Source organism: Corvus hawaiiensis, chromosome 3 (genome assembly GCF_020740725.1).
Source record: "Corvus hawaiiensis isolate bCorHaw1 chromosome 3, bCorHaw1.pri.cur, whole genome shotgun sequence".
In the NCBI taxonomy this organism is placed as follows: domain Eukaryota; kingdom Metazoa; phylum Chordata; class Aves; order Passeriformes; family Corvidae; genus Corvus; species Corvus hawaiiensis.
In genome coordinates this window covers 76,977,124-77,003,691 of record NC_063215.1, presented here as the reverse complement: position 1 = coordinate 77,003,691, position 26,568 = coordinate 76,977,124, and the positions used below count along the sequence as shown (strand labels likewise).

The 26,568-nt window shown below is 44.7% G+C and overlaps 1 protein-coding gene across 7 annotated transcripts in view; it reads right to left on the bottom strand.

The window, feature by feature from the left end:
- Positions 1-2,782: 2,782 nt before the first annotated feature.
- Positions 2,783-26,568, bottom strand: part of FRMD1 (FERM domain containing 1) — a 40,787-nt gene continuing 17,001 nt past the window's right edge. For 5 of the 7 annotated variants that reach the window (XM_048298942.1, XM_048298944.1, XM_048298941.1 and 2 more), the window contains 11 exons: positions 19,629-19,708; positions 17,443-17,519; positions 15,624-15,810; positions 13,280-13,435; positions 11,043-11,108; positions 10,765-10,833; positions 10,401-10,575; positions 9,180-9,515; positions 8,925-9,053; positions 8,120-8,199; positions 2,783-6,072 (listed from right to left, as the gene is read on the bottom strand). In XM_048298942.1, the coding sequence (XP_048154899.1) occupies positions 5,785-6,072; positions 8,120-8,199; positions 8,925-9,053; positions 9,180-9,515; positions 10,401-10,575; positions 10,765-10,833; positions 11,043-11,108; positions 13,280-13,435; positions 15,624-15,810; positions 17,443-17,519; positions 19,629-19,708 (1,643 nt within the window). In that variant the 3' untranslated portion in view covers positions 2,783-5,784. Of the gene's footprint in view, positions 6,073-8,119; positions 8,200-8,924; positions 9,054-9,179; positions 9,516-10,400; positions 10,576-10,764; positions 10,834-11,042; positions 11,109-13,279; positions 13,436-15,623; positions 15,811-17,442; positions 17,520-19,628; positions 19,709-22,880; positions 22,924-26,568 lie in introns of those variants that run through there. The other 2 variants (XM_048298946.1, XM_048298945.1) reach the window with 2 other exon arrangements.

Genomic DNA, 26,568 nt, shown 5'->3' with positions numbered 1-26,568 from the left:
GGGAAATACCCGGTGGTGCTGCTCTGACACTGCAGAGCTTCTGCCGAAAGGAAGCTCGCTCCAGGATGAGGCAGCTCAGCATGGAGACAAAAGCTGCTTCACTGAGTGGCACCTGGGGCTCCCCTACACCCGTCCTGTCTACACCCACGGCCCGTGCGGGACACTGAAGGCAACTACAGGCACAGAGCTGGCTCAGCACATACACACAGCCGTGCTGGCCCAGCTACAGCATCTCAGGGTACAGCTGGCCGGGCCCCTGGGACTTCTCATCCCCTTGAACAGGTCTGCCTTTCTTAAACCAACTTGTCAGAGGGGGGAAGGTTCTGAACTTGTATCGGCGTTTCACGGCTAAATCATCCCGTGCCAAGGATGACCAGAAGCTAAGGGCCATCAGCTTTCTCCCCAGTGCAGTTTGAGTACACATCCCTCCTTGCAGCCTCGAGACCTGGAACGACTTCCTTACGCTTTTTGTGTGGGATTCAGTGAAGACCCGACGACCACCGATGGCTTTGGGCTCTGCTCATTCAAGTACCGATCACCCCGGGCTGCCCCGTGTCCCAGGGGCGACGGTCAGTCTGGACCCCGCAGGGCGCTGACAGCGGCTGCCCGAGGTGCATCGGCCCCACCCGGCCCCGGCCCCAGCCTGAGGCAGCAGCGGCCGCCGCGCTCCTCGGGCGCCCCCGCGCGGCCCGGCCTGGCCGCCACAGCCCCGGCCCGGCGGCACCCGGGCTGCGCCCTCGGTGCCCCATCGCATCCCGCGGCCGCCACGGGCCGGGGACAACCTCCAGGGGACGCGCTCGCTCCCTTCCTCCTCCCCACGCCCCAGCTGGTGGGGGGCCAGGAGAGGCATGAAAGTAGGAGCCAGGCCTTAGGCACCACGAGCCCGGGAAGACACTCCAAGAAGGAGGAGGCGTCGGAACAGCAGTTCCGAGGTAGAGGCAGAAGAGAGGAGGGTAGGGATGAGGGAAGAGAGCTGCCACGAGAAGCCGGGGCAAAGTAACCAGGAGACAGCCGACCCAGACAGAGGAAGCACAGTTGCTGGTGGGCAAGGAGCTACAGCTTTCCACTGAGAGGCTTTAGGGCCAGTACTCACTCAAAAGTGTTCAAACTCTTGAAACACCCTATCAACCATCAGTGTCTCAGATTTTGCTTCGAAGAAATCCATTGAAGAGTTGATCTCACCTCACCCGAAAGACCTGGGTTGTTTTACCCATCAGCTTTAGCACACACCTGCAGGCCTTACCTCCATGCAGCTCCCAGACCTGGCATGCCTCAAAACAGATCCTGTGTAGTAACCGCGTTGTTCCCCCCCCCCCCCCCCACACTGCAGCACTTGACTGAACCCACACAGGATTTGCTGGTACCATGAGAAGCCCCATCTTCTGAGACAGACTCATTCTATGATTTTTGGTCATCAGCAGTCCACCCTAGAGGGCAAGAAAGTGCTATTACTTGCCAAGCAAAGAAACAAAGAGAAGTGACAAAGTCCTTTGAATTTGGGTGACTTAATATTGATCTGTTATTTAGTTTCACCTCCATACCGATGCCTTGAAGTGGCCACCTGAAAACAGAGGCTAGACAAAAATAAGAGAATAAAAGTAGGTATTTACTTGAAGGGCCTTCAAAGGTACACCTTGGGAGTGTAAAGCCTATGAGGGGCTCCACCCAAGGTGGACACTGGGTCACAGGATCTTCACGCTTTTATCAGTTTGGTCCATTTGCATATCAGGGTTAATTCTCCAATTATAACTTCAGTTAAGGATGTAATTACACTAAGGTTGCTCCTTCTCTCACGGCTTTAGTTTACATATTTTGGGGCCTGGGACAATCAAGGTGTCCTTGAAGAGCAAACCTAGAGAGGTTTGTTATGTCTAACCAGCATGAGTGAACAGTAGTTAACAGACCACATGAAACTTCAGTTACACAAAATTTGAAAAATATTATTTGAAAAATATTTGAAAAAGTTAAAACCTAAGGCATCATACAAAGCTCCATGTGTAATCAGACCACCCTCTTCCAGCATCCCCAAACCAGAGTTTGATGAACTTCTAAAGTCCTTGAAAATTTATATACTGGAAACATAGCCAGTACTGAACAAAAATATGACGTACAAGAAAGGAAATCATAAGAATAGGGACAACACTACAACATCAAAATACCTAAAAAGTAAATTTCTTCCAAAGAAAAGAAAAAAAAAAACATTTACAAGAGATTCCCAAGTGAGCAAGCTTCTTCAAGAAGAGATCCAAATAGTCATACTGTGGCACTGCTTCATAGATTTATGACCCAAGAAAAGAAAACTTTCCTTTATCCACGCCAGACTCCAGGCCAGAAGGTTAGGTGACTTCGGTGCTCTTCAGCAGCACCACTTTGCATCACATGGGCTGGTGGCTGTCTTTGGATGCAGCCCCTGAGAGGATGCTGACAGGATCTCTCTACACCCTTGGGAGTTCACACGCTTGGTTTTCTTGACTAACCACCACGAGCAGCTCAACTTGTCTCTTCAGTCAGATTCAGCCCCCTCTAGTGTCCTGCTGACTCCAACCTGCTCAGCTGTGCTCTCAATACCTGACAAAGGCCTCTTTGGCATTGAGCTACTGAGAATGGCAAGGAGGAACAGGACTTCTTCCAGTGACTACAGTGCCTCTGGGTTTGTAAACACAAGCTGAGCTCATATGGATTACAGTCTGGCAGCAAATTAATTTCTACAACCCCTCTCAAATGGAAGACATCACTGGACACAGTACTCCTTGGACACAAAAAAACCCCAACACAATTACCTTTTTCTATCCATACTTTATTGCAGGTGTACATATAATTATTTATATTTTATTTTAAACAAGAAATTCCTTTCATGGAAAGGAGAAACTTTTACCTTTAAAATAGAGTGATTATAACATGAGTATTTTACAAATATGTACAAATATTGGCAGCTAGTTTCTAACATCAGCTGATAAATGCTTACACACTAACATCTACCAAACTATCAAACTCAAAAATAAGAGACCTTCTAAATCCAAACAAAAAATAAATCTACTACTAGCAGGAACAGGTGTTTTTGTTTTCTTAATATGAATACAAAAGTTGCATAATAGATATTCACAGTGCTCGTAAGACATTGATTCATTTTCAGTCTATACACTAAAGTGTCTGGTCTCCCCTTCATATGCATATGTCACTTAACAGTACTGGAGGGAGCTGCACAGACCACTGAGAGAAGATGGTCAGACCTGTAGAGTTTGCCTTCCCTACCAGCCACGAATAAATACAGGAATCCCCCAGGTATGTACAAGGCAGTGATGCTCATGCAAGAGTCAGTTACACTGTTTTCAGGCACTGGTGTATTTTGTAACCAGCGGCAGCAGCCTTACAGCGCTTCACCAAATCCTTTAGACACCTGGTAACTGCAAAACCAGAATAGTGAGCTGCCTGCTGGCAATAAACACTTCCGTGATGTGGTTAGGCTGAAGCAGACATGGATGTGATTGTCTTTGAGAGAAGTGTGCACACGGTGCACATGCATTTTATGACACTTTTCCAAACAAATATACCCACTGAATTTTGACCCTTTTTTCCCCTGTTAACAACCATTCCCAGAACCACGAGTAACTGCACGTCTGCATGGGTGGGAGAGCAACAGGTTAGCGGGGCCCTCACTCCAGACCTCCCCCCCTCACCTTTTTCATTGACAGGCATTGCTGCAGTAAGAGTCATCCCTCCAGCTCCATGGTGGCTGCAAGAGCAAGGCTCCTGCATTGCTGCAAGGCTGCTCCCTGCAGTACAGCCACTGGCCTCCTGGATCCGGGCCATGCCCATCTCCCGTGGCTTATACCAGACAGGAACCAGGTAACAGGGAGTCACTGACAGTGGAAGGCTTGACTGGACTGTTCAAGAGTAACCAGCCAGATGTCCTTTATCCATTTAGGAGAATTCATTTTGGATGCAGTAAACATACCTCAAGTACTTTGCAAAGGCATTTTGGCTTTGTTTGGAAGAAAAGAAAAGAGGCTACAGTGAACACACAGCTCCTAATTGTTCATTACAAAAAGAAAGAACAGTGTGATCAAAGAGGGCACAGTCAATGAAGTTGTGGCTACAGTGAGCCTGTGCCCATCATTCATTCCTCAAACACACAGCTTGGATTTGGTGCTGGATTCATCTCAGAGGATGTAGAGCTGCTGGTCCCACTTCAGTAAATGCAGATACACCTGCACAGCCTGTCTCTACATCACACTCACACAGAAGTAGCAAGATGATGGACTTCATGGATTTGCTACTTTAATGACTTATGGGAATGCAATTTACCAGACAACTACTGAGCTTGCAAGCCCATCATCAAAACAGCAGCTCAAACCTTCCTTGTCATGGTCTGGCTTCCTTCCCTTCCTGAATTAGGCTATCTTCAGCTTTTGATGACCAAGACTACACAACACACACTTCCCCAACCAGCAGAATAGTATTCCTCTGCTTCTAGAATTTGCCAAAACACACCTAGAAGGCGGTCAAAAGCTGGGCACAAAGCTGAGCCTTCAAGTGCAAGCTTCCCAATGCTGGGAATTGATGAGGGGAGGAAATCAAACATATATTTATTTGCATGTAACAAGGTAGCAGGACGTTTTCCACACCAAATGCTTGAATCAAACAGCATAATTATGATTATTTTCCCTAGCAAGAGCCAGCACAGCCAGCTCTACCACTCTCAAGATGACCAAACAAGTACCCTTGGTCTGGCACACAAACACCCTACACCAGCCCTGCAGTACCACACACACGTATTTGCATGACCTATCCGTGACTAAGTAGGACACAGTCACGCTGTCTGTCCTTACAAAGTGACTTTCTCCAGTCCTTACTTGCCCCCTAAGCAGAGGGGAAAAAAAATCTAAGGAAGAGATTTATTAAAAACAAAGAAAAGATCAACATTAAAGTATGTATCAAAGTAAGGGGTGATCATGCCTGGACAAATTGTCCAGTCACACTCCTCTCTTTAAAAGCCAGTCAGCTAATGCTCTTGCCCTCTCTACTCTCAGAAGCAGCCAAGTCATTTGTTTTATCTCCTCCCTGTCTCCCCTAAGGATATAATGCTAATCTGCATCACAGCAGTAGTAGACAGCTGACAGTCAGTTCCATTTGTTGCAATAAAGAAAAAAAAAAACCACCACACATTGTATGTGGCTGGATGCTTACAACAAAATAACAACAAAAGAAGAAACTCCTGGCAGAGCAGGTCTTGCTCCCAATGCAACAAATAAGCAACTTGTGTTCATTACAACTGAAACAGGCCAGACATTTCCATGCACAGCCCTCCAAATGTGCTAAAAATATATCCTGGCCTGACAGCTGTTGGCAATGTTGCAGCAGCACAAACTGAAGACAAACACACTACCTATACACTAGCATTAAGAGACATGGACCACAAGAGAAAAGCAGGAACATGGCATAGACTTTAAATTTCTTTCTGATTAATCCATTTAGACACAGTTTGCTTTACTCGCTCAGCATCATTTTGGTCCACTGTTTTTTGGTTTTTATGTTGGTTGTGTCACTGTCAAGGGTGCAGGCCACTTCCATTTCCTGCTCAGACTGACACTTCCAATGCCAGTGTTAAGTGCTACACTCCAGTTGATTTGTCCTGTCTGCAGAAGTGATGCCACTCACTGATACGGAGCATAATAACAAAGCCACGCACCACCTCCTACAAGAACCAGAGTGACATCACATGTATTAATGAGGTATATATTTCCATGATGAGCTGTTTCCTGGTATGGAAGAGCTCCAATCTCATTACACCACGAACTCCTCTGGGACCTGGTCCTCTCCCAGAAGATCCAAGGAGAGGCAGTTCATGGATCGCTTCCCGTAAAGGGCAGACTTGGTTTTGCAGTCCGCTGTGGAATACACGCAGCCGTAGATAGACAGCTTATCCTCAAGGCTGCAGCCGAAGGTGTAGCTGTGGGACGTGTCTGAAGACAGCGTGGCACTTAGGGATGGGTGCCGGCGCTTGTACAGGCGGATGTCATCCAAACTCTGGCTGTGCTGGTCTGTGCAGCTCCTGCTTTTGGGCGATCTGACCTGCCAGTTCAGCAAGACACACACAAATGAAAACAATGAGCTCAGATACAGCCTAAGGATGCTGGCTATGCCATGCTAAAAGTTTCCCAAAATTGTTCTTCTGCTCTTTCAAAAGAGCCCCACCAGCCTTCTGAAGGATGTTGGCTTAAAGAAGGAGCTGTGAACAATTCAGAAATTACAAGTGCAATAAGCTGTCCTGCCACGTTGAGCCAGATCCTGATCTGTCTGCACTGTGTCCTCAGAGTCCTGTGCAATGGATGAAACACTTGACAGATACTGACACCTGAATGACCTCACACTTCTTGGCAGATCCATGCAGTTGTCCTCAAATGGACAACACGCACTTAACAAAAAACTACCCCAAGTGCTTGAACACACTGAGTTAAGTCTAATGAGCTGAAAGGAAGGTTCAGAAGGCAACCATGCAAATGCAAACTAATGGGTTCCAGTGTCCAGTAATTGCAACAGTTTCATCTACATAACATTGTTCCATAAAGAGCAGCAACAAATCAGCAGTAATTCCCAGAGGCGCCATCTTGCTACACAAGCCTCTGTGAAGGAATTACTGTCCATTTGAGAGTATTTCCAGCTTCACCACTTGTATTTTTTTCTTTCTTTGCCTCTTTAACAATCACCTCTTAAATGCTATTATTAAGGCTAATTTCAAGAATATAATTTTGAAACCAAGACACTTCTGTTGACATCACAGAAAACTTCCTCCCAGTATCACTTCCCTCACTGCCATGGGAGGGGAATTAAAAAACTACCCTGAGGAAATCCTGTGCTGGCTCAGCTGTACTCCCAGAAATAGGAATATGTTGCACTGTCTGGTCAACGCTACGGAAACCCTGCACCATTTAGTTACACAGCCTTGTAAGGAAGGTTTTGCTAGTTTTCTAAGGAGGCACCAAGTATGTGATGCACTAGTGACAGCCAGGTCTTTGCGATCATAAGACAGGCCTGTGTTGAGCAGAACCATTTTTATGAAACAGATGCCTCACGATCATTTAACAGCGTAAGCATGATAACAGCAGTAACTTCAAAAACATTACAGCTTTAAGCAAGATGCCTACTTCCAGCCATGAGCTCTTAAGTCTTCCACTCAAATAGAGGAATAAATTAATTATGATTTGTACTGTATAGTCTTCAGCTTTGGAAAAAATAACCAAGATTTTATTCAAACCTCCTACAGCACTTCATGGACTATTTTGCTGAATAAATGAAAATTTCTTATCATTTTTGACTCGGTCCAGAAAGAAACTTGAAAAATTAAAAAAGAAGTCCTAAGAAATGACTGAAATCCTTGTTAAGTGTTTTAGAATTCTCTCAGCAGATAAGGCCAGTTTGGATTAAGAGACGGAAGAAACGGTAGAGGTATTTTTTTTGTGGTTTTTGTTTTGTTTGGTTTTTTTCAAAAAACCACAACATTTCTACCCCAATGGGTACAGCTATACTTTGAAAAGAGGTCTTAAAAAAGACATTTTAATAATCTTCTTCCAAATATAAGTTCTTCTATGAGGTACTTTACCATATATAGTTTTCCCTTTCTCAAGTGTTTGATGAAAAGAAAACCTTGACAACAAAGACTTCAGTACACAGAGTATAATCACACAAATGATACAACAACTAGAGCCTGAGCATCTGGTTTTGCTCTGATGTAAGCTACTTCTGGCTTCAGGAGCAGGAAGATGATCAAGTTGGCAACTCACATCCAAACTGCATAGATAGTCTTTGCTCTGTATTGCACTGAAAATCTGGAAGTGTCTGATTTTCCATGTCCCAGTCAGAAGACTAAGGCAGACAATAACTGGCTTGCAAGATCTCCCTGCTGATTGCTCCAAACCTTTCTACACTATTCTGAACCCAAATGCTGCTCTTATCCTATTCCTGAGAGCAGTAGCTGGCCAGCAGCTGGTTTTGATTACACCATGTAAAAATCAGTCAAATCCAAACTAATCCAGGTGTCCTGATTTACAGCTGTCTCCATTACACTAGACCTTGGTTCAATGCCCACACAGACCCTCCTGCTGAGCAATCTCTCCCTTACCTGGTGAAGGGATTCCACACTTTGGCCCCTCATTTTGATTAGTGTGACTTGCACCACAGACAGAGATTCCTGATTTATAGCTGCAAAGGAGAAGGAGAAAGTGAAAAGCATTGTAAGTTTGAAGTTTTGTGGGCTGTGGAACAGGGAAGTTGTTCTCACAGGCCACACTCAAACAGTGCTATCCTCTAAAGATAAATATACATCATTAAGCACCCTCAGTGCTCTAGGAGTTTTGCTCATGAGTACTCATTTTTGGCCCTAAAGATCAGTGTTCAAAAACTTTCAAGAAAACAGTTTCTTGCCAACTTGTCCCATTTTCACCCTTCTTGCTTTGCTATAAAGGCTGTATGTATCAAGGCCAGACAGCTCCTGCATAATCCTGTTGCCTACCATTCCCTGTATCACAAGCCACAAAACTTTACCTAGAAATTCCTGTGACCATCCCATCTGTGGGATGGTTCTGCGGTTGAACCCCTTGGCTGTTTTGTAGCATACAAGATTTTAAAGCATATTCCTTCCCTACAAAAGGTTTACCTCAATTATCTTTTTGTCATTAACTGAATATAAGCTTGGTACATTTAAAGAAGGGAGACTTTGAGGAGCACAGAGGAGAGCAGCACTGTACAATACAGAATGCTGGCCTTTAAACTCTAGATCAGCTGCCTGCAAATCTTGTTGCAGTAGGGCAGTAAATAGCACTGGCAGCTCTTTGGAAGGAGGTAACAGTTTTCTTAGATCCCTCAGATTACACCTGTTGCTACAGCCTTAAAGAACAGCATTGAGCAGCAGCAGAAAGCCATCTCACCTTGGCAGCTAGCAGCATCTAGAGGCAGGGATTCAACAGATTCTCCCACAGTGGCCTCCTCTAACTGGTCTCCCTCTAAAGGCTCATCTACAGGCATCTCCTCTGGCTCATCTACTGCCAGCTCAAGCTCTAGGAGGAAGAGAGCAGCAGGAGAATGGTTAGCATTACAGTTGTGCTCCAAGCTGCTGTACAGTCTCTTACTCCCTGTTCTCCTGCAGAAGACAAAAGTGGGCTCCACCTGTCCAAATTCTTTACCATCATCCTGAGTGTCATCTTCAGCCCGTCCTTTGCTGCCACTGTCAATGCCAGAGCTACCGTAGCTGATGGTTGAGCTGCAGGATTTCTCCTTCCTATGCACCCGGTCAATGCTGAAGGGCTCATCCACCGACATTTCCACGGACACGCGGTGCCTGGAGTCGGCCTCGATGCCCGAGGTGTGGGAGCTGCCGTGACTTCCCGTGGACTGGCGTGAGAGGCGGTTGTCCCTGCGGCTGCCGCCACTGCTCCCGCTGCCATGGGAGTTCTTGTCGCACGGGTCCAGGTCCATGTCTAGAGTGTCACTGATATAGGACTCCCGGTAGCGCTTCTTCTCTGAGGAGGAAAGAAGGGAGAAACCAGTGAGAACTTTAAGGAAAGGTAGCAAATATATTCAGGAAGTTCTGTTGGCACAAAACAACTAAGGAACAACTTCTGCAGCTACTGAACAAATACAGGGACAGCTTTGTATTTTGTTTGCTCAACAGATGGATGCTCAGGTGGTTGTAAAAGAATTAGTCATATTCACTGTAAACCCAGCATCTCCTAAATTAGAACAGGCAGGTAGAGGCAGTTATGATACAGAAACCAGTAGGTTTCAGAGTGAAGGTCAGTAACAACAAAGCAAAACGAAAGCAAACAAAAAAAGGGAATTACTTAGTTAACTTCAGTGCTCTATCTTTAAAACCAGATGCACTGATTGGTTCTTGAAATACCCACCACTGTGTGAAGTCAGCTAAGAACAAGATTCCTGTGGCTGGTATTTATTAATGATTTATTATTTCTCCCATGGCTTGTATGTACTGAGGGCGGTCAAGAAATCCATGAGACACTAATGGACACAAAACAACTCAGTGCCTTTAGCCCACAGGCACTTGATCAGTGGCTCACTGATCTACGTGCCACTGGTTGCACCCACACAGCTCAAGGCCACTGCTGTAACCCCACTGAAGGGAAAGACAGAAACCACTTAAAAGGAGATATTACCCCTCTACTGCTCTCACACAAATACACTTCCTGATCACAGTCTACAATGCGGGAGCCATAAACACTTCTTAGGAATGGACTTGAAATGTATCTTACATCTCTGTTTCTATTACTGACTCTCTGATAAGGCAGAAACACCATTAATTAGATGAGAGCATCCACCATGAAAACAGGAGAGACTAACACACTGTACTCTTCCCCTTTCCAAACTCCCTTGGGTGTTCCCTATCATACCTTCAGCTTCCTCCAGTTTTTGGATCTGCTTCAAAACTGGCTGAATATTCAGAAAGAGCCGGTGGCTGTTACTGAGTAGCTGCAGCAAATGCCGTGACCTGAAGGGGCAACCCGTGTAGTAAACCAGTTTCCGTGCAGAGGGCAAACCGTCTGGCTGGATTTCAAATTTTTTCCCCTGCACAAAGAGGAGAGATGCCAAAGAAATGAGCAAGAGCACGTTTTTAGTCACAAAGCTACCAGAGATAGCCGTGGTCTTATGTGTGCAAGTGACAGGACCTGAGGCGGCAGCACAGGCAGGCTGACAGCTTTGCCACGTCCCAGGCTGGCAGCCACTGGCAGATGGCCTCCATTCCGTCATACTCACCAGAAAGGCCAGCTTCCCGATGTGCGACCAGGGAAAGTCATAGAGGAGCTGGCGAACGTGATTCACCTCCTGCAACACATCAAACTCAGAGTGACACAGGGACTGGCAGGTACAGGGTGGAGCCAGCGATGTGCAAAGAATTTGCAAACAACCAAGAATTTGAGATATGTGGAGCCTGGTGTTCAAAGGGGAGGCAGAGGAGCCATGGTGAGGGGGGAGGACAGGGGAACTGGGCAGAGTTAATGGTACACCAGAAGGCTTTCACAGCAGTCTGTTACCTGATAGATGTGCATTCCTCTCAGGGTCAGGCCCAGGATAACTGTCGGTCGATCCTCCTTCTTATCCTAAAAGAACAGAAGAGTCAAAGGTTAATCTACAAAGACCATGCTCTTGTTCTGGCACCTACTGCAGGAGAGGTAGCAGGACTCCTCATCGGGCAGATGGATCAGCTCATTTGGTTTTTATTATGTTTGTAAAGTGCACCTTGCCTTGTTGACCCCTGAAATATCTAAAATCCCCTCATGCTGGGAGGTTCAGGCATGTCACCATGTCCTAACTGCCCTGGACAGGGAATCCTGTAGCTTTAGTGATTTGAGAGTATGGACAATTACTGCTCTCAGAGGTACCTTGTAACCTCTCTTGCAACCACTTGCTGTCTCTGCTGTCCCCATGAACATGCACCACTCTTGTTCTCCAGGTGACAAAGAGCCCAAAACTGAAGAGAAAGCCATCCCTCTCTCCCTGCCATAGCACTGCTGTTCCCATCCAGGGATTTGCTAGATCTTAGGTATCCCTTGGCTGAGGGGAGCTAATCAACGCCCAGTTACAGGGACTTTCATTCTAACATTCGATCTTGGTGTTGGGAGCAGGTGGTTTTACATGTTTATTACCTGGGTTGAAATACTGTCTGGCTTTTAACTCATGTTGCATCTTGGTATGACATACTTGGTCTCTAATCAGATTCTTTTGCTTGAAGACCAAAAAATATCATTAACTAATTCTTTCAGCTCTCCTAACACAGCAGAGTTAGGGAGGTGAACACATACTTTTTTTGCTAGGAGGAAAAGTAGGAAGAAAATTTTGGGGTAAAAATGTATGGACTCACAGAGCTCAAACTTTACATCCTAACTTTCCTCATCTGGCTTGCAAGATACAAGCCTTGTGCCATCACATTACCTCACCCTTCGCCCCTGGTACCATCCCTGTCTTCAGTTCAAAGTCACTAAGAAATACTTTCTGCCTCCTAAGGGCAAAGAGCTTTGTAAATCAGTATTGGTCTGAATGAGAGATGTGGGGTGCATTGTGTTTTCTTTTGCAGTTCCCAACTTCAGTAGAAGCCATGAGGAGGGTGTTAAGACAAAAGTGACTGCTTTTGAAATCTCAGGGCAGCCAGCATACCAACACCTTCACCTAGCACCCCTCCGCGCTTGATCAGGCGATTTGTGACCCAAGTGGCACCTAGAAGGAAGATCTCTCACCACAAAATGTGCTGTGTCACTCAGCAGGAATAAGAGCATATTATGGATCAAACAACACATGGAGGAGTACATGATGCCTAAGTTCAAGTCAGACAGGAATTTGGATATTAAGAGCAACCAGTTTCCCAGCCTTGATGTTTTCTGATATAAAATGTATCATGTCCTGCCAGCTGGGTTTCTTATGGCAGTCAAGTGTAACTAACTCTCTTGTGACTGCATCATTAACAGCATTAAGAATCAAACCAGAGGACTGAAGAGAGGTAGGTGAGCATCTATGGTTTGTAAGCATTTGTTCAAAGGACATGGATACTTCCCAGACATAATTCCCACTGAGCACAAAAACCCAAAAAGTTTAATTATGAGTCTGACAGAGTAGAATATCTCCATTTGGAAAAAAGGCCCAAGACGTTCCTAATTGCATAGGCAGGTTTCATTCACCTAAGAGGAACACAAAACTTCTCATTAGTCCTATTTCTAGATCTAAACTTTCAGCATGTGAAAATGAAGCACCTTCTGTTTAAGCAGGCTTGGGTAAGGGGTCTAATAAGCAACAATGCAAGAATCCAAAACTGCCGAAAAAAGCATACAGCTGAAAAAATGCCAACCACTCTGGCAGGGTTGGAGAAGGAAGGGGATACAAAAGTTGGAATGACTCAGTGTCACCTTCAGTTACTACGTGACATTTGTGTGAAAGCTGGCTGACCTCTTGTCATTCTTTCAGTGAACTACAACAAGAAAAAAAAGAGGCTTCACTGATTTCCCTGGTGCAATTCTACTGACAGGAAGGGACAAATATGAAGCTTTGCCATTCCTGTGGCCAGTTTCTTGGCCGAGGAACAAAATTAAATTCCAGCTATATCTGTATATTGGCAACAGATTTGTTTGTGGGGACAGGCCTCATTGGCCGAGCATTTTAGATTTGTTTGGCCTCTCTGAATCAGAGGCAACCGTCCCTCAAACAAACAGAACGAAAAATGCAATGGTGTGCTCAATTAATGATGGGAGAGAAGTTCAAAATAAGAAGCTCTTTGTTTAACCTTCTGCAGCCTGTAGAAGTGGACGGGCACATCTTCCAGCAGGCAGGACTCCTTAATGAACTTCAGCACCGCGTCCTTAGCGCTGAGCCCTTGCTGTTCTCGGTGCATCTCTGGGGCATGTTTCAAGATGTAGTCGCTCCCCCTCTTCGCAATTATCTAAACCGCAAAGAAAACAAACAGGTCAGCAACTCTTCAGCAATCCCCATGAGGGGCAGCTGTGAGCAACAGCAAAGCAGTGGCTGGAGGTGGAGTAGGTTCATATATTCCCTCAAGATGTTAGTCCACGTTCGCCTCTACCTCCCTGGAGGATAAGCATTTAAAGCAGCCCAGATGACACCGATGTCTCCAAACAGATCATAGTGGCAAAACTGTAACAGACCACGACTATAGAGGTCATGTCAGATCTTTTCACTTTCAAGTATTGCAATTAGTTTTCCTAAGTCTTGGCATCCATAAATGTTTATGGGCAGATAACAAATACTGCTCTGCATGCCAGCACAATCAGCAGCAACATCTCCAAACAGGCAGAAATGCTAGGTTTTCCTTTTAAGACCAGAAACTACACATTAGGCTTATTTAGCATTTCCATCCTCAAAGGGATGGATAACACTATCTCAAGGTATTTTTTTATCTGTTGGGAGTGGTTGGCAGGCACGTGGCTTCACTAAGCAGTAGAAAAACCTGCACTGGGCCTTTAGCTCCTGCCCTGCAAGTGCCCAGTTCCCATGTTTGCCCACATTCCCTCTCCATACAAGGCTACTGGGCAGCTCAGCCCCCTCCCATGCTCAACTGGTTCTTTTCAGGGTGTAAGTGGCAGTGACAGGTAAGAGGGATGATTGGCTGAATTCACTTCACAACATCCCTCACCACCAGGGGCATTTGAAACTGGGTTGCACCAGGTACCTGAGAACATCTTGCCAGGAACAACCTGTCCTGGCTCAAACCAACCAGACCCCATCACCACCCAGCTCCCACTTACATGTTATATTAAACCCCTTGTTTACTCTGTTTGCTAACACCTCTGCATGCCTTGCCAGATTAGTTACCCTCCCACAAGGAAGGCGGGCCTTGGTGGAGGACAACATCAATGCCATCAGCTGCGCAATGTCAGCAAAAAGAGATGTGCCAGCTCCACGGTTCAAAGCTGGGTGGGTCAGCCCAGGGCAGCACTGCCTCTCCTCACTGGCACGAGACTTGGGGCAACCCTTGGCCAAATAAGAAGCACGTGTTGAAGGAAGTGATTGTGTTGGGTGAGGAGATTGCTCACTATCTCCCCATGGGAGCCCAGAGGGAGGGAGAGAAGCGTCCCCATGCCTGCCAGATTTTGCTGTTTGTAATGATGTAATAAATCACCCACATACTTGCTTGGGGTTGTGGCTCAGCACAGGTGAGCAACAGTCTGTGATAAGCTCTTTAACTGCCTTGGAAACAGCACACAAGACCCACCTTTTCCAGCCCTTTTTTAGCTACCTCCTGACTGGCACCCCATAACAAGGAATGGCATGGGATGAGGGCCTGTTGTCTGGGAGAAAGGCACACTGCTGCACAGCAAGGCAGACAGGCTAGGATTTGTGCATGAAAGAGACTATCAGTCTTCAAGACAAGTCCTGTCACTGTTCTGAACCTTCTCCCCAAAGCAGGGGACAGTATCTTATAGGGGAGATGCAACTTGCCTGGGACAAGTAGCCAACTAAGAGAGCGAGTCTTAGCTAATTTGCCTCAGTTGACAATTAAATCAATTCTTGTTTGTAAGTCTTGAAGGGCACAAGTCACATGTACATGCTTATAAACAAACATGCAAACCCCTTCTCTTTCCTCTTACTGAACTTGAGGCAGAGATTAATGACAAAGCAAGCACCAGAGGCACTGCACAGCAGTACTACCCTGTAGGGTTTGGATCTATCTATCTCTCCCTAAGGCAAGCATTACAGAGATGGGAACAAAGGGCAATGGACTTGGCTTCGCAGCCCTGAGGTTTTCTGGAGAGCTTGGGTTGTGCAGATCTTGCTGATGTACCACTGGAAGCACACAACCCTTTAAGCCATAGAAGAATTAAACAAAGACAGCTGCACTGTTAGAGTTATTCATGTGACACCAACACATTCCATCACCAAGGAAGGATGTACCACCACCTCACTAATGAGTGAGCCCAGGAACATGCACCTACATCCAGCGAAAAGACAAGAGATACCTCCTGAGGGAGCTTCAGGGTGACACTCTACCTGTCTGCCTGATCATTGCAGTGGGAGATGAGGAAGTCGTGTGGCTGCAGTTAGGTACCACCTTGGCATAGCTCCTGCTGCATGCATAATCTGTTGACAGAAGGATTCCCCCCCAGACTTACCCATTGCGGGAAATAAGCCTGAGGTTCAAAATATTTGCCAGCATGGACCTTCTCTCTGTAGTTGCCCAAGTCTGCCTGTAAGCTGTAGGCAGCCAGCAAGAAGTAGATTTCTTCTTTGTGGTTGCAGTGAGACATAAGTACTTGCTCTTTGAGATGGCAGTAGTAGAGCTGCCGTGCCACCTTATCTCTGCAAGACAAAGGCAAATTTACTCCATGAACAAAGTTCAGATAAGGCCCCTCAAAAACATCATCCTGCTAAGAAGAGGGATTAAACTTTGACACATCTGATGTGTGCCAATGCTATCCTGATACAGGTCTGTGTATAAGGAGCACCAAACCAAGATCAAGGTCTTCTCCCACTAAGTGTTGTACAAACAAGAGAAATGGTAACTTCTACCTTGAGGAACATGAGATCTAAGAAGTTAGGGCAGAAGATAGATTAAAGAAAAATCACATCACACCTGTTTTGGAGACTGACTACAATCAAGCACTTCTGTTTCCCTGGAAAGCCTGTAGCAGCCAGGAGAGTCAACTCCCTTGGACTCCCAGTCCTGTTTCTTGCACACCTGTCCTCCTTTCCCCTCTAAACTTGGCACTGCTTTTTTGTTTCACCTTGCCTTAGGCTCATGATACTTTTCAACAGCTAATTCCCTGCAAGGTAGATCAAAAGACATGGGAGCCCTGGGCTTGTTTTTGTCTTCTTCCTCAAGCTGCTAAACAGGGATTGTCTGATAAGGCATAACTATGGCATAGCCTTGATAACCCACACACCCCCTGCCCTCAGAAATCATGGGAAGCAGGCTGCTGACATGTACATGTAGATGAGGTGGACACTACAGTCTGCTTGTAAAAATGTGCATGTATAGTTTCAAGGGGCCAGATAACTACCTCTGCATGGCTCCACAAACCTCTCCAATTAAACTACTAGTGCAAGAGAAATGTGTCTGTGATGGTGAAGGATATGTGCCTTGGGAGTGGCAGAATGATATGTAATCTCCCTTTGTACAAAAAAAGCAAAATGAAATGGAAAACACTTATCAGCCAAACAGACTCCATAAGAAAGAGTCCCCTGTATCCAAAAATGAAAGACTATGGAGAGAGAAAACATAGAAAACCACAAGCTTTGTTCAAGACAAGAACAAATGCCAAAAATTTGGTAAAGATTTTAATCCCACCTAATGATCCCAGCTCCTGGCTTGCCCTGGGGACAGAGCCACACCAGAAGCGCTGATGTAAATTAACTCTGTCAGTTGTTCATTTTTAACTACCTCATCCTTTGTTCTGTACCATGGGTGAGGGTGGTGCTGTTTTGAGTGCAGCCCATATTCCATGTGAATGGTCTACAAATGCAAAACTCTCTAACTTACGAAGTAATTTCTTTTGTCCATGTATGAAAGTCCATTTCCAGAAGTAAACTGCACAGAGCACTGCTCAAATACAAAAACCAGATCCAAAGTGCTCTGGAGGATAAATAACTATTTTTGGTATAATCATCTAGTGCTTTTCATACAACCAAAAGACACAAGCAAAAGAGTGCTAATCATGTTTTGATAATGTCGTCATTCAACCTGCTCTTTCAACACAGATGGAAAAGCAGTCACAATTTTCCTAGGGATATGGAGTATGATTCAGGCAGAAAACATTCATAGCTGAGTGAGGAAGTCTGTGAAGGTCTTCAAAAAAAAATTCAAGCAGATTTTTTAAGCTTATTTCAGTGAGCTCACAGAGATGAGCTTAACAAAGAAACATTATTTTTCTTTCATCTTAAGAACACACTGAATAATTGAAAACACAGTAATTACTACAGAAGGGAACTTACCCTATTACTCTTCCATTTTCCACGTAGTATTGTACTCTAAAGAATGCAACAAATGGAGGGCTGAATTTCTCTGTCCCCTAGAGCAAAGACAGGAGACGAGTTAAATTATGATCAGCATCCAAAATTCCTGTTACCCTATATGGTAATGTTCTCTTCTCCCAAGTTCACTCCCCATACTGCTTTTCATTTTCTACTCTTAGCAAGTTTTAGGGGTGAGTCTGACTGTCTTGGAGGCTCATGACAATGAGGCATCACAAAACATTCAGACAGGTTGAACGACAAAATATCCTAGGAAGAGCAGAAGATTTTTTGGATAGGAGGGATGAGCTGGTGTAAGAGTCCCAGCATAGCCTGGGGACACCTAGCCTGGCCCAGAGTTACCTAGCTCAGCACCTGGCAGCACCACAAACACATTCATGCTGAACACAGCAAGTTTAACTCAGCCTCCCTCAAAGCGCCAGGCAAGGCGGCAGGGCAGCGTGCCACGCTGGCACGGCCCTGGCGTTTCCAGGGCACTCCTAGGAGCAACCATTCATCCCTGCACCACACCACACCACTCAGCACGGACACACGCGCTGCCATGCTCAGCAGTCGCTGCCTGGGGCTGAGGCGCACCAGCCTGGTAGCAGCTCCGTGCCTGTTGTTTGGCAGGGCACGTGGTAAGTTATTCACACGTTCCTGCAGCCACAGACAAAAAGGCAATGTTTGTGTCTGCCTCACACTGAGGAGTGCTGTTAGAAGAAAGCCAGCACGAGTCCTATGGTTTTAACTGCAGCCTATCTTTCTGACTTACAGCTTGTTTTAAACAGGAAAAAAAAAAAAAGAAAAGAATGGGAAGAAGAAGAAAGGAACATCTTACTAGCTTATTCTCTCATCTTTCCTACTTTGCCACTTTAATGTTCACACAAATAAGTTTTCTCCCACAGGCACTTCCAAGGCTTTTCTGGTCAGACCCATTTCACTGGGACAAGGTACATGCCATGCCCTCCACATCTGATGCAGACAGCTTCTTGATCATGTAAATATCTCCATTTTATTTCTGGAACTTGTTCACAGTCACCCTATTTTATCAGCTGGACTGGGCTTTCCACCTGAAACCTCTTCATAGGAATTAAATCCTTGTCAATTAACCCAGTCCAATAGGCTAACTCATCTCAGACTGTAGTACTGCCAATAGCAACTCATGCAGTCTTTTATGATTCGCATCACACCGGAGGTTCAACACTTACCCTGACCGGAAAAGTGTTGCAAGATCCAATCACAAAGCAACCTCAAAGCCTACCCTGTCCCGAGGCAAACAGAAACACCTGCTTTGGGAAGCTCTCACTGGCTGGACAGACAGCCCTCCGAATGACTCTGGCTGTCTTTGAAGTAACTTTCACTCATTTGGGAAAAGCAGAGCACATGCTTGGGGATAAGAGATCCCCAAACCTCACTAGTCATCTACAAACTTCTCTAAGCAGCAGAAATGGCAAGTGTGCCTACTCTGCAAAAGAAAACCCTTAAGCAAGGTGGAAAAAGTCATAACGACCCAATTAAGATATCTGAAAGCAATTGCATGCTATACTTTGTTCTAGACTATGACTCCTCTATTAATGACACATTAATATTAATGACACATTCCACCAACAGGAATTATCATGTCTGAATGAACAGCATGAAACAATTACATAGGCTTGTCTTTATTTCACATAGCTTTTCCCTCTCTTGTCAGGGCTAGTTAGCATTAAAGAATTAGGCCTCTTTTCAAACAAAATATCCTTCCTCTCCCTCCACTGTCCTTTAGCACTTACTTTGGGAAGAGTCACAGCTCCAGTCTTTTCCCTCATATAAGATTCAAGTCACAAAAGGTTATTTTAGGTTGTTTTGCTTAAAGATAAAAATGAGGTCTCCAGACTAAGATCCAGACTAAGTTCAAATGGAAAACTGACCAACTGACCTCCACTTCTGTAGCAGCCAAGCAGCAACCATGTGGTTATTATTGCTCAGGTAAAGTTGTGTAAGGGGCTGTTTTAGCTCTTTTAATTAATTGTACAGCTGTGCACAAGTCACTGCATTTTGCTACTGAAAAGTATTCTGCAGACCATCTTCAAGAAATGCTCTATGGACCTCAGTTTAAGAGTTTTCATTTCACTGTGTAGTCCAATAAAAAAGCAGCAGCCTCCAAAATTAAACACTTCTCTTACTTTGGTGGTCTCTTTCTTCCATTCCTTTGAAAAGTATTTGCTAAGCTTCTGCTCCAGGTCTATAAAAACATACTCATTATCTGAAAGATAAGAAGAAAGGAATTTAATGTTAAATAATTAGAATTTTTTAGTCATTAAACATTTAGTTGACTCTACAAGTTATTTCCAAGCAATATATTTTAAAACAAAGCTAACCAGGGAATAGACAGGGCAGTGGGAAAAAAAAAAAAAAAAGAAGAGTACTCTTAAGTACATGTGCTACTCCAGACAGTATGGAAGGAAGGCCAGTCACACCTTCAAGAGATCCTGAACTAAAGGTTCCCAAACACCTTAGCCAGAAATGCAGAATTCCGGCTTTATAATCAAGAAGCCATTTACAAAAGGGAAACATCATCTTACTGGGCTAATTGTACTGTCAGCTTGCCAGATTCAGTTTTTTATTGTTATTAAACAAGCAGCCCTACCCAAGCTTGTACTCTGCCATCATGTTGCACCATGGTCCAACATGGCACAAGTAAGTAAACAGAGCTGGGTATTTGACAGTTTTCATCCTCTGCATGTGAAGGGGATCCTCTGAAAGGGTGAGAAACAAGAGGACCAAACACAAACGCCTTCCTCAGAAGGTCTGGTGTCTCCTGCTCACACCCAACTTCTTTCATATAGAAAAAAGATGAATGAAAGGAAGGGAAACCTGGCCTGCCTCAAAAGATAAAGGACCAGGACTCGCTCTCCACCCTAGTGAGAGTGAACATGACACAGCCTGAATGGCACATCACCTTGAAAGAGCTTTGTGCTGTTTTCAAAGCTGATGTTTCATAACACTGCTTACCAATTATCAAATACAAACAACTCAGCCAGTGAAAGATTTTTTCCCTGAGTCTTCAAGTCTCTTAAAGAAAAAAAACAAAAAACAAATGACAAGACCTGACAGGTGTTTCAGGCTGCAGCAGCAATGCCAGCTGAGCACATTCACCTGACCAGTCCCTCTACTCTTTGATCTTGCTTAGGACAGTGTTTTGACAGGTGACACAAGTCCCAAGATGAAGAGCTTGCTCCTTAGACATGAAAGAAGCAGGAGAAAAAAGGGGAAGGAAAAAAAGGAAGAAGAACCCTTCACAAAACAAACGTCTTCCCCTGAAGACCAGTCCAGGCTTCCAAATGAGAGTCTGCACTTGTGTTTGCATGGCAGATGCGGGCCTGGCATGGTCAGTGTTACAGCAGGTGTTGAAGGGGCTCTGAGCTACCTCGCAGTCACCCTTCCAAAGCATTCCAGATCCTTAGAGGGGCAGATAACTGCAAATATTGTCTTTGCTAGCTTTCAAAAAACAAACAAGCAAAACAACCCTCTGTCACCACCTCCTTCACCTCCCACCTCAAGTTAAAGAAACCACACCTGGTGCTATGCAGAACTGGCCCACACATCACCCTACTAGGAAACCTTCTGTAAAATATCAATAACACTGGACACAAAAAGGACAATGTCCAAAAAAGTCCTGTTTCTGTCTCCATGCTCTTTCCTGTATTGTACTGATTGCAGCTGTACTTTTAATATACTTACATTTCTGTTTATCACTTTACTTGGCATATCACACACAAAAACAAAACAGTATTTAACAGAACCATTGAAATGGCTGTATGGAATTACTGAAAGTGTTGGTGGTGGGAATTTAAGTGCTGTAACACACAAGATGATATGGAAGCTATTTTTGCTGTTTTGACAAGAAGAGGAAGAGTTTTTATTGTCACAGAGATTGCATCTTGTACCTGCCTCTTCACTTCTGCCTGTAAGATAGGGAGGCTGGCAGGCTACACTGGCCCTAGCCCTTCCTTTTCTAGGTCCATTAAGATCAGATAATACTGCCTTGAAGAGGCTGATAGAAGTCCTAGTCAGTGAGAGAGAGAAGAGTTTGTTCATGTTAGACTTGTCTCTATCCCTTGCCAGCTGCCAAGCTGGTAAGCATCACTCTGTAAAGCTTTTATTAAAAAAGAAGTAAAAGCTCGTTTAGCAATCAATTGTGCAGCAAGCGACAGGAGTGGGATAACACGAGCATGGCACCCAGTCCCTCCCTGGGCTTTGACAGCCCTGGAGCAGGGCAAGTGCTCCACTACTGGCTCCCCACGCGGCACGGGGCTGGTCCTGAGGGCACAGCAGTGCTGGGTAAAGCCTGTGTTGCCTCCATCAGCACTGTGCTCTTTAGCTGACACCTCGTGAAGAGGCTATAACAAGTTGAAGGGTCAGTTTTCCTTTCTGGCTCAAGAATGATCCCATGCCCAGAGGCATTCAGAGAAACACATTAATTATTCCTCAATCAGGAGGGAAAAATTGCAACAGCAAGCACAATGACATACCCCAAACCATCCCATCACACCTGAATACTAAGTCAGAAAGGGAAAAAGTGTGACAGAACAGTTACACTACAGTAAAGCTATTTGTTACCCACACCCCACAGCCCCTATTTATCTGTCATGTTCATTAGGTTAGAGATGATTTTGTGAGGGCCCAGATGTCATACCTGAGGACTCCAGGTTATCATCAGACCTACTGAGAGATGCACATAAACCACAAGAATAAGCCAGGCTACAGGAGGACACCCCAAAGTATCATCTCTCCCTGGGGGTCTCACTCCTCCCCAGCCCAGCTCAGCATCCTCCCTCCCGTGAGAGAATGCAGCACTGCATTCCTGCCTTAATGAAGTTAATATTGCTGGAATGTCAACCTGCAATGTAAGACTCCATCTACAAAAACAAGGAGGTATTTTCCCTCCACAGCCCTACTGGTTTCTGGATGGCTTTGGGTTTTTTTTTCCTTACACTGGATTAGTGATGAAACCTAAGAGATCTTTTGCCAGATGCTAAAACTGTCTGCTCTGAAAATAAGCATCTCTAACAGATATGAGGGCACCAAACTGCAGCACCCCTGAGCAGTGCTGTAAAGGACAATATAGAAATGCACAGATGGCCTCCTTTCCAGGGAAGAATAAATTTGATCTGTGGATCCAAACGGGGCTGGATACTCAGCAGGTACAAACTGTCATTGCTTCACTGGCCTCAGCTGAAGGACAAGTGAAAGGTACCAAAAAGCTGACTGAGAAGCATGCACACATAGAAATACACTCTCATCCACCTGCAGCTACCGACACCGAGTTCATAAATCTCATCTCAGCACTGTAAGTGATCTTACAAATACATCAGCTTCTCTTGAAAGGTTCCCCCATGTTTGTGTGTACAAATACCAGACCTGGAACAACTCACCAGTGCACTGCAATCCCATGAAATGCATCTGGACAGCCCCTTGCAGTAAGGCAATTTACACATTTCTCCCAATTTCACCTTTAAGAATTCTCAAATGAGATTGAAAATTTATGCTGTAAAAATCACATTTCAAAATAAGCAGTTACCAGAAATGAAAAACACTTCCACTCTGCAATATTAGCTTAGCACATTTTATGTATTTAAAAAAAAATAGGACACGCATTGTTGCAAAAAAATAATGGGCCAGGTCCCCAGTTAGAAAAAAGTGACACAGTTCCAGTGAGTGATGCAGACTTACAATAGGCATTATTTACACTGAAGGAAAAATGGGAATAGAAAATTATGGCTGTAATACAGGGCCAAACCAGTTCCAAGTCATTGTTAACCTAAAGGCCATTATTTTGCATTAACCAGTTCCTCCTCATCTTATTTTTTATGAAAAGTGAGTTCTCTGCATAAAAGCTAAGTAATGGTGAATGCCAAAAACCTGTTCTCCTCCTGTGCCCATTTTGGCCTAAAAGCACCAAGAAATTCCACAAAGGTGTCCTACCAAGAGTCAGAGCTTAGGCCCCAAAGGCAGCCAGGAAGATCCTACTAACAAATTTGGCTAAGTATATTTAGTAATGCAACTAGACATTCCAGAAGAATAGGATTCAAATAAAATATGAATTAGTGCAAAGCCAAATTTCCACATAGCAAGCATTTTCTGCCTAAAAGAGAAGGGAAAAAATTATCCATGGCTATTGCACTTAACTTTTTCCAGAGGCTTCAAGAAGCTTCATGGCAACACCACTATGTCCCTTGAGGTGCAACAGGAAAGAGCACGAGCAGGACAGAAGGATGCTAGGGTTAGGGGAGAGCTGAAGCTTAAAAAAACCAAAAAACAACAAACACCCCCCCACTCTAAAAAATACCTCACAACACATGCTGTAGACCTCACATAACCTGAGCACCAGCATGGATTTTTTTGTTTATTTATTGAAGAAACACTGACTACACACTCCTTTTGCATGTGGAGCTTCCCAAGCTTCCAAGCCTTAGTAATTTGGGAAAATCACTATCCACATGGCATCTGCTCCTACCACCTGTATATGGCTTCTTGATGCTCCTGGTGCTACCTTTCAAGCCAGTAGAAAGAAATGTTGTCCACTTTCTGATACCTCGTTGATTAGTTTACTAAAGGGTCTAAAAACTTGGTTCAGGATAAACTTGTGTTTTTAGCTTTAGCTGGAAAGTACATGTATCTCAAGTGAAGGGGAGAATCACAACAGAGGCTGGGAGTAAAACAAGGGAGGTCGTGGCTGAGGTCACTTTAGCTGGGATGGACACAAGGCCTGTAGAGGGTAGCATGAAAGGAGACAATATCAAGAAGCCTGAGATCATGTGGCTGTAGGAACTGCTGAGGTCTGAACACTGAGCTAAAGGCTCCTTCATTCCTGGTAATGGATAGGCACTGCAAGAATATATTTAGCAACAAGGCATGCCCAGGCAAAGATCTCCAGACTTCAGCAGTGTCACAGTGGAACAAGAAGAAGCACAAGAAGAGCTGCAAAACCATTTCCAGCGCTGCTTATCCAGGGGCAAACAAACCCCTTGCAATTCTCAGGCAGGAGAGCACTTGGCTGGATGTTGTACTGATACCGAAGGAGGAACGATTGACAGCGGGTACAGGCAAAAAATTGCCTTCATAGGAGGAGACCACGTAAGTCCTTTCAAGGAGTACTTTATACTCTGGACATCTGAACCCCTGCAATTCCCTTTAGGTGGTCCATTTCTTATATTGCATTTATCTCATTTGAGATATGAAAGTCACTGTAATAGAGTTGTACCTTAGGTTAGAATACAGGAGAAATCCACAAAGGAGACTCAACTATGCAAGCAGATTTAAGAGAGGACAGACAAGAAGCAGGGATAATGAGGAAGGACTGGTGTGTAGAAATCATTATAAGGTATTTCAGATAACTTTTGTTATTTGTCTCCTAAGAGACCCTTTGTTATAAGAGATACCCATGTAATAGAAAGATAACATGGTAGCATATTCTGTCCATGAACTTCAGTACTGGGGGATATACAGATGCAGAAGAGTTTTTACTCGAGGCAGAGCGGTTTTGGTGGAGTTAATCACTGAGCTCCTTGGTAAGCATGTGCTGGGAAGCATGGGCCTGGCAAGGTGAACAGCCATAGCTGTAAAAACCAAAGTATTATCCTTGAGGCAGGGGATTTGGTTTTGTAAGAAAGCCAGCCTGACAAATCACAAGAAGACACAGACACAGTCAGAGGGTATAGGAGCTGCAGTCTTGTTCCTTCCCAATTGAAGGCTTCCATCTGCTTAGGTCAAGCAAGGTTTGCTTCTAGAAAGGCATTGCCCAAAACTCAGGATTGAAGGGATCTGGGTTAAAATGACAAAGGAAGGCTGGCTGCTCTTTGTTTGCTGACAATCAGTTTTGTTTTAGAAGACTGAATGTGTTGCTGCACACACTTTCTGATAACAAGAGGGAAACCTCCTGCAGGGCACTAGATAAGGTTGACCCCGCAGGAGGATTTGCTGTATAAGACCCAGCTGCTGAAGTCTATGGAACCAGATTGAACCTGGCAGGGTTGCAGGATCTTTCACTGAGCAAACTACAAGGAGAAAAAAAAAAGCACTTCAGCAGCAGGAGCACGCAAGTTATAGCCTGTGTGATGATCCATGCCAAAACTAGAAGAGCAACATGACCCAAGGTTTCTGGGACCTCCCACTAATGCACATTCCTGAATTACATTTTCAAAGCGATCAACTTCTTACAGAAACGTTTTTTCTCCCCAAATATATTGGGTTGGTTTTCCTCTTGACAACAAAAAACAGTTCAAGAGAAGAAGGGATGAAAAATTCTGCCCTGACACTATTACTGTTACCTTTAATTCTGAAGCTTGCCCTCAGCATCTGCAACAGCCAGAAGAGAATGCAACATATTTAGGCATCAAATGCTGGGAAATAGGCTCCAAGACCTACAACTTAGGTCTTGCAGCATTCATGGTTTGTACTTTGCATGGTGCTTTGCAGCGCCATTTTCCTTTTTGCCACACTTAGGTGTTAAACTTCTGTTTATGATTAAGGACCCCAACCTATCCCCCTCACACACACACTTACTATGAGACCAACTGAGCATTAGTGTATCTGTACAATGTCTGCAGGTCAAATGGGCTCCTAATCCAGATAATCCATGCAGTGTGATTGGCTACAGTTCTGTAGAAATCCTTTAATTTTCATTCTGTTGCTACTGCTGACAGTCAGGGTTTTGTTGACAAATTAGCAGCAAAGTAATGGATGCAGGTGGATTAGAATACCTTGTTTTGCATGTGGCAGTATCAGACTGCCAAACATGAACACACATTAAGAAACCAGGAAAAATATCATTATTAAAACAGGGTGGCTATTTTTTTAAAAATTTCTTCTTGGAGCTGCAGCACAGAGGTGAAACCACGATGCAGGAAAGGATTACCTTTTCAAAAATGTCAATGCTTCCTCTCAATTTTTTGGATACCTAACTCAGCCTTTCCTCACAGACCAGGCCCAGGCCTCCCCTTCACAGCCTCTGTGGGATGTACACTGACTAGCTGCTCAGCCAAGGCACTTGACTTAAGCACCCACAAGGCAACCCTGGGAATGCAAAACTTACCCAGCTCATCCCCCAACCTGACCTGAGAG